General features: G+C 33.2%; 1 protein-coding gene across 2 annotated transcripts in view; it reads left to right on the top strand.

Annotated features, from left to right (window-relative positions):
- The window catches only part of LOC132718266 (golgin subfamily A member 4-like), a 51,832-nt gene that overhangs the window by 8,196 nt on the left and 30,218 nt on the right, over nt 1-13,418 (top strand). For both annotated transcript variants that reach the window (XM_060701941.1, XM_060701942.1), the window contains exons 4-15: nt 1,176-1,245; nt 1,919-2,074; nt 2,421-2,555; nt 5,129-5,269; nt 5,700-5,804; nt 7,343-7,472; nt 7,771-7,949; nt 9,857-9,976; nt 10,537-10,650; nt 10,875-10,994; nt 11,640-11,900; nt 12,520-12,648. In XM_060701941.1, coding sequence (XP_060557924.1) covers nt 1,176-1,245; nt 1,919-2,074; nt 2,421-2,555; nt 5,129-5,269; nt 5,700-5,804; nt 7,343-7,472; nt 7,771-7,949; nt 9,857-9,976; nt 10,537-10,650; nt 10,875-10,994; nt 11,640-11,900; nt 12,520-12,648 — 1,660 coding nt within the window. The remainder of the gene's footprint in view (nt 1-1,175; nt 1,246-1,918; nt 2,075-2,420; nt 2,556-5,128; nt 5,270-5,699; nt 5,805-7,342; nt 7,473-7,770; nt 7,950-9,856; nt 9,977-10,536; nt 10,651-10,874; nt 10,995-11,639; nt 11,901-12,519; nt 12,649-13,418) is intronic.

Below are 13,418 nucleotides of genomic sequence, written 5' to 3' on the forward strand. Positions count from 1 at the left end.
TTCTATTGCATAGGATAACTCCTTTTTAGTTGGGGCATCAGGAATATTTATGGTAGGGTTGGGGCGAGTATCCGAGTTCTCGGATAATCACAAATCAAAATGAAAAATCGAGTACGAATATTCGTCAGTCCAGGGATCGTGGATTGCGATTTTATTTGTTTATTATAAATTCGCTGTTTCTTACACTTTTAATGTCAACAAAAAAATCAATTTGTGTATGAATTATGCGATGTTTACCTAAAATAAAGACAGAAAGTAAACAAACATGCACCATGATGCTGAGCTAGGAAGTCATTAGTTTCGAAAAGGGAATCACTTTATCTTTATTGAGCGCTTGTTTTTTTAAGAAAATAAATAAATATTTTTAGTCGCTACGTATAGATCTATAATGAAGTGACATGTATTGAAGACTGTTTTATTTTTAAGAATCCAAAATTTGCGAAACGCAAGTTAATACGTCAGTGTGACATCGCCTGAAAAGGAGTTGCGCCAATATAAAATCCCACCAGCAAAATTTACTTCAAATTTTTAGAAATACTTGTCTTTTCATGTGATCATGGTGATTAGACAAGTTTGTTGTACCACCTGTATAAGTCAGTTCGCCGTGGCATGTTTTACGAACTGCTTTTTCCTCATTTTCATTGAAAGTAAATTTTGCTGGTGGAATTTTATATTGGCGCGACTCGTTTTCAACCTTTAAACCTAGTTTATATTTGCATTGCATATATGTTTAATGAAATTAATGTTTAGTATTGTTTTAAGGGGAAAAAAACATGTTTTCAGAACTAATGTTCATGTTTTTATGGGTGTCTTGATAACAAAAGATTTGTGGTTCGATTTGTGAATCGCAAGTGCTAAATCATGGATCAGATTGGATCGTCACTTATCCGACGATCCACACCCCTAATTTATGGACTTTATATTTAATGAAAAAATGAAAATAGTATAGCATTAATAAAGAAAGCTGTTATTTCTAGGGATAATTTTCATGTTTTTAATCATGTGTTTTACTGTCTTTCTTTTTAAATCAAATATACAATATGTAAAAAAAATCTTTAAATAAATTCAATACATAAATTATTCTTCATATAGCTAAACATGACCTCACAAATTATTCCAATTGTGAATTATTTCCTGTTAATATTAACTTTGTAAGCATGCACTATATTTTTCAGATATAAATCCAAATTTATGGAGCTTGTCACAGTATATAAAGATATGGTTCAGGAACGAGATAAGTTTAAAGTGAGTGCACTCTTTTGATATCAACCTAAAAATAATTTTTGGATTTTAAATTTAAACAAAATTTTTTTATGCCAACGAGCATATTTTAACTGCCTGTCTGCACACGCTACGGAAAATAGATATGAGGCCATTTTACTGTATTCAGAACAAAAAAGAACAGTAAGAGCTTGTTCCATATCACTAGAATAAGGTACCACTAGCCCTCTGTTAAGCAAAAGGAAATAGCTAAAGAAATGGCACTTATTCCAGCAGTCTGATGGACAATCAATTGTCTGTCTGTTTGTCCGTACGGCTTTTGAAAACTTGGATTACACATTTTGTCTGATGATGATTATTTGAAAAATAAAATGACAGTGCAAATCAAGCTGGTTAACAAATTTTCATAATCTCATCTACTTTCTAATTACAGTCTTCATAAGACTTATCAATGAGATGAAAGTTCTCTCCTTAATTAAAAATATTTGGGTTCTTTTCCAGCTTATTTAGGGATGCAAAAAGACTGTTGCTTTGAAAATAAGCACAACAGGTTGATGTTTATCTATTATGAATGATTATGCACTGCTATAACTGTTAAAGTTCATTTGTACTAGGGGATAACTTTGGAAAAAAACAACATTTGCTAAGGTCAAACATCTATGGAAACGGGAGTATTTATGAAATGCAATTCTTTCAGAACACACTAACACAATCTCAGGACCGGGCTTTCCGTCGTATATCAGAGTTGAAGGAACAGATACAACTAGATCAAAAAGCCAAAAAAGATCTGGAAGAAAATTATACATTTGTCATTGAAGAAAAACAGGAATTTATCAAGGTTTTGCAAAAACAAGTAAGTAATTATTTGATTTAATAGCTAATTTCACAAAAAGTTACTATATATATATACATGTATATATATAAAAGTATATACTTTTTCATTATTGGCAATGCAACTCAGAACGATACTGGGGAAAAAATTCATTCTGAAGGTACTTTTTGATTCTTTTTAATTTTGTTGGATATTCAAATACACAGAAACTGTGTATAAATGGCATCAGTGGGCATGTACATGTATCATTCAAATATCCATGTCAAATAAATTGTTAAAAAAAAGGCCCATTTAGGTCATGAGATTTCAGCATTTAATGGGAAAACGATCTGACATTTATACAAAATGTATTGTTTTATATTTTCAGGTTCTATTGTTAAAGGAAGGCAAGGATATTCCACCAGATTTACAAGAACAGATTCAAGCTGGTAAAGAGGCAACTCAGAGTGAATCTGAGCAGATAGCGGCACTGCAAGCCGAACTCAATTCTCATAAAGACAAGGTACTAATTTTTGTATATTTTCTCGTACTTTAAGGGCCGTATAATTTCTTTATTTTTGTAAGAGATGATTGATTATTGTGTGTAGATTTTTTTGTAATAATGTATTGATTAAAAGTACATTGGCACCCCATGTTAATGCTGATGTCAGGTTCAAGGTCCAACCCCGGATATATACGAATTTTGAAAGTGATTTTAGGCTTGTTTTAGTTACTGACTCAGGTGTTTGAAAGACATAAAAATATTTAAGTTATAAAAATAAGTTTGCTTCATGTACAGTAAAATACTTAGTCAAGATTGTATAAGATTTGTAGGCCGGCCTAGGTCTGCAATAATGTCATTGTCCAGAAATTTCCTGTCATATATGATCAGCTTTCAAAGCTTTAACACTTACCCTGCTGGAATTAAAATTGATTAGCATATTTCAGCAGTATACTGGTCGGGGACCATCAACCGGACACTTTTTGAACATTTTTCCCTACAGATTTCATAATTTTTAACCTAGAGACCTAAAAATTTGACACAGTTCAGTTAGGTTCTTCTCCTAACTAACAAACTAGTTTGTTTATCCCTGAATGTCTTGACACTTATATCTGAGGCTCGACAAGGAGGGTATCAAAATTACCTAAATTGTCTACACTACAGTACCATGTGTCCGGACGGATATGTACATAACGTGATTTAATTCAGATAAAAGATTGGGTGTTTTGATTTTTATGCCACCGCAGCATCTGCGATGCGGTGGCATATAGCGATTCACCTGTGTGTGTGTGTGTTTGTTTGTGTGTGTGTGTGTTATATAGATTATATAGTGAACTTAAAAAATCTTCTTGTGAAAAACCAGTAGTCCAATTTCAACCAAACTTGGCAGGATTGATCCTTGGGTGAAGGGCTTCCAAAGTTGTTCAAAGAATTTCATTCCATGCAGAAATCTGGTTGCCATGGCAACCAAAAGGAATTATAAGAACAAATTTAAAAAATCTTCTTGTAAAGACCCAAAAGGCCTAGAGCTTAGATATTTTGCATAAGGCATTGTCTGGTAGACCTCTACCAACATTGTTCAAATTATAGCCCTGGGGTCAAAATAGGCCCCGCCCCGGGTCATTGTTATATAGATTATATAGTGAACGTAAAAAATCTTCTTGTGAATAAGCAATAGTCCAATTTCAACCAAACTTGGCAGGATTGATCCTTGGGTGAAGGGCTTCCAAAGTTGTTCAAAGAATTTCATTCCATGCAGAAATCTGGTTGCCATGGCAACCAAAAGGAATTATAAGAATAAATTTAAAAAATCTTCTTGTAAAGACCCAAAAGGCCTAGAGCTTAGATATTTTGCATAAGGCATTGTCTGGTAGACCTCTACCAAGATTGTTCAAATTATAGCCCTAGGGTCAAAATCGGCCCTGCCCCGGGGTCATTGATTTTCACTATATGTACATATAGTAAAAACTTAAAATACCTTATTGTAAAGACCCAAATGGCCTAGAGCTCAGATATTTTGCATAAGGCATTGCCTGGTAGACCTCTACCAAGATTGTTCAAATTTTAGCCCTAGGGTCAAAATCGGCCCCGCCCCGGGGGTCATTGATTTTCACTATATGTACATATAGTAAAAACTTTAAATACCTACTTGTAAAGACCCAAAAGGCCTAGAGCATAAGGCATTGTGTTGTAGACCTCTACCCAGATTGTTCAAATTATAGCCCTGGGGTCAAAATCGGCCCCTGCCCGGGGGTCATTGGTTTTCGTTATATGTATATAGTAAAAACTTTAAAAAAAATTCTTCTAGCAATTGACAAATGCTAGAGGTTAGATATTTTGCATGAAACATTGTGTAGTGAACCTCTAGCAAGATTGTTCAAATTATAGCCCTGGGGTCAAAATTGCCCCCGCCCCGGGGGTCATTGATTTTCAATATATACATATAGTAAAAAATAAAAAAATCTTATTGTCTGTAGGTACAAGGTACAAGGCTTCAAAAACTTAAAATACCTTCTTGTAAATGCCCAAAGGGCCTAGAGCTTAGGTATTAATGCGGTGGCATAGCATTTTTCTCAAATGCAATCTTGTTGATTTTTAACATGATATACAATATGTCGGCAACAAATGCTGAAGTTTTGGATATTCTATTGTTTACTCTGCAAATGATTAAAGCTGGTATATGAGGTCAGGCATTGCTTTCTTGACCTCCAAATTTCAACGTCAACATTCTTGAAATAGACGCATTTAGATATGGCCATTTACAGGGGTTGAAATAAATTTATTTACCTAATTTTAGAAGAAACATGCATTTATTGTTGATAAAAAAGTAACTGACAAGCACTGAACAAAGAAAATACTAAATTAAGCATTTTCTGGGCCGTCCGGGTTTGATGGTTGTCCGGTTTTGGTGGTCCCCGACCAGTAGAGTCAGGCCATTGTGCACTACCATGCAGTTTGACCAGCTCCTATGCTGTTCAACGTGTTGGTTGGTCAATTTTTGTTTTCTGTAAATCCATGAATTGACTGGTAAAAAAAATTCAATTCCAGCTCATCAGGTTACAGATTAATATACTTGATCTTGTACAAAATTTCAGCTGAAACATCAAGATAGTTTACTACAGAGATGTAAGGAGATAATTAAATCAAGTAAGGATAAATATTCGCAGTTATCAGAGGAGAAAATAGAAGTGGAAAAACAGCTTGAAGATACAAACATGGAACTTGTTAAATTAAAGGTATATATGTTTGCTGTAATTTGCACAATAGGTTGATGTCCAAAAATTCTAAATACATGGGGAAAAAAAACCCTGAAAAAATGCGTGGACGACTACCTATCTGTATAGGACTCCTCAGATTCTGTTAAGCAAATGTCAGATTATAATTTTTAGCTAAAATCTAGTATTTTAATGTTATCCTGTTTTTTATTATCATTATTTTGTACAAAATCAGAAAGTAAACATACATTGAACCTTCATCTATTGAATTGTGGAAAATTGATATATGATACAGTAGGAAATGAAAACAGTTTTCAAAAAAGCAGGACGCCACACCATGAGATTCAGAGTTATATTTTGAATAAAATACCCTTTTGATGGCAAGATTTGCTATTTGAATTTTTATCCAGGTGTTGTGTTTTATAATTTTAATGTTATTCTGTTGTTATAGGGAAGTGCTTCCCCGGACACTGTATCAAAACTTCAGAACCAGATAAAACAGGCTAGACAGGTGATAGAGCAGCTTGAGACTGATAGAGAGATTGCCATTGCTGAGGTATACAACTATTTGATTTAACTTTTTATGATAGACTTGTACACTGTATCATAGAGTTGAATTTGGCAATGCTTGTTGGTTTAAGGGGATTCAATATCAAAAGGGTGAAATTGTGAAGCCATTACGGTTTAACCTCCGTAAAGCAATTACCTCTGAAGAGCAATTACCTCTGTTTGAATTGTTACTCTGTACAGCATTTACTTCTGTTGAACAGTTTCCTCTGTAGAGCAATTACATCTTTACAACAACAGTTTCAGTTCTTCCCAAGTAAGACTTCAAAAGATATGAAATTTACCTATACAGAGCAACACCTGTCACCTTCAACCAAAATGTTTGTTCTCCCAAAAGGTGTTGGTTTGCAGAGGTTGTACTGTTGTATAGGGTCTAGTCTGATTGCATGAATTTAGGAACATATACATGTTTTTGTTATGCCCCCGCCATGTAATGGCCGGGGCATATAGTGTTACCCTGTTCCGTCATTCCATCCTTTCGTCATTCTGTCATTCCGTCATCATCAGTTTCCGTTCATTATCTTAAGAACGGTTGCACACATTCAACTCAAATTTGACATATGGATATGTCATGAGAAAATACATGTCAAGTTCGAATTTGGTCATGGTTCAATGATTTTTGGCAGAGTTATGCCCCTTTTACTTTGAAAATAATATGAAATTTTCAGTTTCCGTTCATTATCTCCTCAAAGGTACAACACATTCAACTCAAACTTGACATATGGATATGCATGAAAAAAATACAGGTCAAGTTTAAATTTAGTCATGGTTAGATGATTTTTTGCAGAGTTATGCCCCTTTTACTTTGAAAACAATATGAAATTTTCAGTGTCCGTTTATTATCTCCCCAATGGTTCAACACATTTAACCCAAATTTGACATATGGATATGTTTTTGAAATGCCCAGACCAAGTTCGAATTTGGTCATGGTTCAATGATTTTTGGTAGAGTAATGCCCCTTTCACTTTGAAAATAATATGAAATTTACAGTTTCTATTCATTATCTACCCAACAGTGTTACATATTCAACTTAAATTTGACATATGGAAATGTCAAAGGAATGGGCAGGTCAAGTTGGAATTTGGTCATTGTTTGATGATTTTTTGGCAGAGTTATGTCCCTTTCACTTTGAAAATAATATAGATACATCTTAGGAATAAGCAGTTTAAGTTTGAATTTGGTCGTGGTTCAATGATTTTAGACAAACTTATCTTTCCTGAATGTTGGAAAAATTTTGAACTTTCAGTTTCAGCACTCTTACTTTTAGCCATTATTTTGGCTACAAATATGCAATATGCTATTTTTAAAAGGTTAAGACTGAATAATTTCAGTGCCTTGAACATTGTATGAAAAAGGTTTGTGTTAACATTGAAAAGTTTTAAGGGCTTTGAACTTAAAATGAAAAAAATAATTAATGCACCATCTGAAATTTTGGCTGCATGCGGGGGCATCCGTGGCATGATGACACATTTCTAGTATTAAATAGTGGTTAAAAAATACTTATTGCGAAGTCATTGATGTTATTAGGTAAAGCAGCGAGTTCATGAAGAAATGGAAAGAAAAGATCAAGAAGTGTCAGAAATCCGTGCACAGACTCATGGTATGGTAGAAGAAAATAACAACCTGAAGGAAAAGATAGAAAAACTTGAAAAAACTTGTAAGTGTGTTTGTTTCATAAATATGTGTATTGAAAATTTACTCAGTAATCTGAAATTGATAATTGGTAACCTTTCTTTAATCTGCAGAGTATGTATAATAAGATATACCCAGCTTTGAATTTGGAACAGTTCATTCATTGTTTTATGGATTTCTATCTCAAATACTGAAACTAAGAATCCATATAGAGCCAAATTAGTGATCTGCAGGCTGGTCAGGATGTATACAAGTGACAAAGGCTAATATTTTCAGTTCCAGTGGTTTAGAGATAAGTAATGCCTTGATCTACTTAATTACAGCTACAGATCAGCTAGAAAAATCAAGGGAGATAATCAAGAGATTGAAGGATGACAGGAAGAGGTTGATAGATGAGTATGAGGAGAAGTTGCGTGGGAGAGAGGATCAAATGGAGACAGAGAAAGAAAAGTTGGTTCAGGAAATTTCTCGTGGCAAATCGGCTGCTATAACCCTTATGCAGGTTAGGGTATTTGTATAGTTTTACTAACTTGTAAAAAAGAAAATCCATATATTAGTGTTTTATATCAAAAACTGTTGTGACTCAGTGTTTTCATGCTTGGCCCAATTGTGAGAGTATTGCATTAATAATCCGAGGGGGGGGGTAGCATTTTTAATCCTCTGACAAATCATTATTTCTCTGTGACGTTTTAATATGTACATGGATTTTAATGGTGATATATCTCTCATCATTGATTTTGAAATCATGGGGAATTATTTGTCAGTCATTTAAAGAGAAAATCTTAAATAAAACTGGTTAGTTACACAGGAAAAGCCTGTATGGTAGATTAACAGCTAAGATATGACCAAAAATAATTAAAATCTGTCTTTAAAAAAAAGAAGAAAAAACCAAACAAAACATTTCTTTTTGTCTTGGCTTAAAGATTTAAGTGCTTGAATATGTTTTTTAGCTCGACTATTCGAAGAATATGAGAGCTATTGTAGTCGCCCCGGCGTCGGCGTCAGCGTCCGCGTCGGCGTCTGCGTTGGTTAAAGTTTTTTGTAAAGTCAAATATCTCAATTACTGCTTGAGATATTCAATTGAAACTTACAATACTTATTTATAGTAACAAGGTACATCAGATTGACAAGTTGGATAACTCTACCTACAATATTGACAGAATTATGCCCCTTTTTAACTTAGAAATTTTGGTTAAAGTTTTTTGTAAAGTCAAATATCTCAATTATTGTTTGAGATATTCAATTGAAACTTACAATACTTATTTATAGTAATAAGGTTCATCAGATTGACAAGTTGGATAACTCTGCCTACAATATTGACAGAATTATGCCCCTTTTTAACTTAGAAATTTTGGTTATAAGTTTTTTGTTAAGTCAAATATCTCAATTATTGCTTGAGATATTCAATTGAAACTTACAATACTTATTTATAGTAACAAGGTACATCAGATTGACAAGTTGGATAACTCTGCCTACAATATTGACAGAATTATGCCCCTTTGAAACTTACAAATTTTGGTTAAATATTTTTTGTTAAGTCAAATATCTCAATTATTGCTTGAGATATTCAATTGAAATTTACAACACATTTTTTATAGTAGCAATGTACATCATTTTGCAAAATTGCATAACTCTCTGCAATATTTGCAGAATTATTTGCCCCTTTGAAACTTAGAAATTTTGGTTAAAGGTTAAAGGTCTTCAAAGATATTTACTTGAAACTTTACACATGTACTTAGGGTCATAATTTGAGGGTCATAATTGTATGTCACTGACCAAGTTCCATAACTCTATGTTGCATTAAGGCTGATTCATATCCCCTTTTCTACTTAGTCTCTTGGTTAATGTTTACATGCAAGTTTTACATATCTCAATAACTATTAAAGATATTTATTTAAAACTTCACATATGCATTTAGGGTCAGAATTGTAGGTCACTGACAAAGATCCATAATTCAAACTTGCATTTAGGCTGATTTTTCTTCCCCTTTTCAACTTAGAAATTCGTGATAAAGTTTAGCTTGTAAGCTGTTATCTCCATAACTACTGAAGGGTTTGTGCCTTTTTTGGGACAATTTTATGCATTTATAATAATAAAGCAGTGATTTACTTGATAAAACATCTTAATAACAAGCCTTTGTACCTTTTCTGTCAAATTTATGTATTCAAAGGTAATTAGTATTATTATACTCAATAAAACACCCTAATGACATTACCTTCCAAATAGTCAAGCCAATACTATATAATTAGACTCTCTCTAAGGCCTATAACATGAATTTATAAAAAAATATTAGCCCTTTGGTGAACTTAGAAAATTTAACATTCTCAAGGCTCTTTTACTATCAAGCACTTAGAATAGTTGAGCGTGCTGTCCTACTGACAGCTCTTGTTATTTTATGTAATTTGATAGGAACAAGCCAATAAACAGAATGAAGAGAAAGTTAATGAAGCTCTGATTGAAAGAGATGAAGTCTGGCAGAAAAAAATGTCTGATCAGGAGATGGCACATCAAGAAATTGTTGTAACAAAGGTAAATTATGAAAGAAATAAGTTGCCTTTACAACAAGTCTTTTTAGATCTGTAGTACTAGTGTTGTTTTGTTTATTTAAAACTACCGGCACAACAAAGTAAAAAAAGATAACTTATTGGAAGTTTTATCTTATGGTAACTATATTCTGGAGCCATGATTTCAGAAGAATATTTTATAAAATTTGAAATTAATTCCTTATGTTATTCATTCTGAAAATAAACGGAAAACATGTGTAACTAAGAGAATAGCTGAATAGCTAGACATGTTTTGCAAAAATAAATTAAATCTATGTTGGTTAAGTAAGGGGTCGGGGGGTAATGAAAAAAAATGTGAAAATTGTGAAATTTATTGACATTCAGAAGAAGGGCTAGAAACAGATTTCGCAAGAAGGTGTATTAGGTAACAGTTTTCAAGAGGGGTTTTCAACATGAATATTTTATCACCTTAGTGCAGTAACGGGTAGGTAAACTTCTATTGAATCATTTAAGGAGTTTACCCGTTACTTCACTAAGGGTTATGATTTCTTTATCTGTTTTTATGTTTAATATTTTTTGTTGTAGGAGAGAGAACTTCAGCACTTGCAAGCCAGGTTTGATGAAACCGTTGAAAAACTGAAAAATGAGAAAGAATTATATATCAAGTCTGTACAAGATGAAACAAGGAGCAAATTACAGGTAATGATCCTCTTCCAGTATTGACATACTTGATATAGTAAAATGTTAAAATTTTGCGTAATTTTGAAAAATTTGTTTCACTTGGGTTTATGTGGCACTGTTCGAGGAAGATCTCAGAAGCCCATCTGAAATACTGTGAGCTAGGTTGGAACCAATGACTCGGCTTGACTTAACAATAAAAATATTAGCATATTGTCACTTTAACATTGACTGTTATATTTCAGGAGAAGGAGCAGGAGATGCAGTTAGCAATGGAAGAGAGAGACTTACACAAAATGGCCACTCTGTCACAGCAAGACACCCTGAGAGACGAACTTAATGTCCAGCTGGAAAATCTACAAAAGGTGTACTTTCTTATCTGTATAATTATGTAAATTACCAGCTTAAGATTGCGAGACATTAAGCTATTGTAAGTTCTAATAAACACGAATTTTTTGTACTGGTTTACTCTGAAATGTATGAAATGTGGACAAGTTTCGGTCACTTAGACTTACGCACAGCTAATAGGCTAAGGGTTGATTTAAGCTATATGTATATACCTCTTGTGTATTAAGGGTCTTGGTTTAAATGTTGCTGTATCATCTATATAATCAGTGGTGTTTCTCACTTCATTGGGAAGAGGCCTTGGCCTCTTGATTTTCAGAAAAAAATGTTACTGAAATTGCTTATTTGGGAAGTAAAAAAGCTGGTATAAGGTCAGATTTTTTCTATTGAAAAACTGCTTGATTTTTAAGAAAATTTTAAATGGCAGGAGGCATTTTATAAGCCTCTGTTATATAAGTTTAAAAATCACTGACAATGTCTGTTGACTCTATTATTTAGGTTGTTTAGGTCATTGCCTCTGAGCAAATGTGTAGTGGATAGCTCGTATGTCACAATCAAAATCAACATACATTTCTGTGTTGATTGCTTTGCCGTTACGGCCTGATTTTTGTTTTGTATTCAACAATGAAGAATGAATGAAAAAATATTTTTTTTATTGTAAAAAGGAAAAGTCTGAACTGGAAACATTGATACATCAGATGCAAGTTGAGGCTGACAACCAGAAACAAGAGTTTGAGAAGCAGATGACTGATCTACAAGAGAAGGCCAGTCAACAGGTGTCCGAGCTGACCACCGATCATGAGAGATATGTGGCCGAGATATTAACACAACATGAGAAGAGCATGAACGAGAAAACGGAGGATTTGATTGACAAACATGCCGCACAGATTGCTGATCTGATCCGTAAACATGATGATCAAATACATGTATGTTTATTTCATTGAGATTTATTTTAATTTATGCATATTGTCCAAGGCATTGTGACTAAAAAAAAATTGAGTTCTTTTAAAATTAAATCTTTCATAAATACATTTAGTGCTTTTGAGACAAGGAGGTTTGTAATATTGGAGTGCAGATCAGAGCACATTGGAGTCTTGCAAATTTCAGCATTTCCATTTTGTCTGTTAGACTTATGCCATATTAATTCCAAGGTCTAACCTTAACACATCATGCAACCTTGACCACATCAAAACCCCTTTACAACTTTAATACATAGTGCAACATTTACCACATTAAAACCCCTAACAACTGAACCATCCTGTGAATGCTTATTTGACTATAGTAAATACATCATAGTGATCCTTACTCAATCCTCATCTTTAAGTGTATACACCTATTTTTATTCCACTACTTGGGGGTGATGGGGCGTTCGGGCAAATAGATTTATCCTTGTCTGACCATCAAGCTGCACTGCATTCACGCTGTACATTTGTTGGTTGAGAAAAATTGGAATGTGGGGGCATCCATGTCCTATGGACATATTTCTAGTCTTATTTAAATCATTCTTGAAATTTTCACACTATTTTATTCATCCTTCAATTTTAGGGCTCGAATGCAGACCTTGAGAAATATTATAAAGAAGAAATGAACACATTAAAGACAAACTCAGAGAGAATGCTGATGGAGAAAAATCAACAAACAGAGAAACTAAACATTATGTTGAATCAACTTCGAGTATGTATTGTTTATATATTTCTGTTTTAAAAAATGGATTTTTATGCCACTGCAGCACTGCAGCATATGCGATATGTTGGCATATAGTGATTCACCTGTGTATGTATGTTTGTCTGTTTTATAGTTTATATAATGAACTTAAAAAATCTTCCTGTTTTCCTGGTTTTTATGCTGATTTTAACAAGTTTTTTGGTCATATCTCACCAGTTGATCCATTTACCAGTATTTCTTGATAACTAACCAGTAATTACCATTTTCTCAGCAATCAAGTGACAGGCTACTAATCCCACATTATTTCTGACTATGTGGTAACAGACAAATGATCATTCCACGTAAGAGATCAGTTGTGACAGAGAAATTTTTCCTGGTCTGAGGATCAAACCAGCAACTCCCTGAATTATTAAGAGTGGACAACAATTCAGACTTAAACTTTCAGTTGACATACCTGCTAGTTAGAAAATTTTTTTATTCTCCAGGATTATTAACCATATCTGTTGAATTTTTGTGATGGTCTTATCTGAAACAAGTTGACATTTTTTATATTAAATAAATTCTTATTAGATAACTATTTTTCTGAGGTCAGACATAAGAAATATTATTAAGCAAGTAAAAGTAATTTTACATATGTGATTCAGGTGAACTTCATATCACCACAATATGTTTATAGATAGGGAGATATTATTCCTATTACATTCTATGAGTTTTATTGACATAGATATTTGTTTATCATATTCAAGAGTAAAAAATATATATGAAAAGCTATGAAAATG

The sequence above is a fragment of the Ruditapes philippinarum genome, unplaced genomic scaffold (genome assembly GCF_026571515.1).
Source record: "Ruditapes philippinarum isolate M1 unplaced genomic scaffold, ASM2657151v2 ctg274_1_1_1_1, whole genome shotgun sequence".
Classification (NCBI taxonomy): Eukaryota; Metazoa; Mollusca; class Bivalvia; order Venerida; family Veneridae; genus Ruditapes; species Ruditapes philippinarum.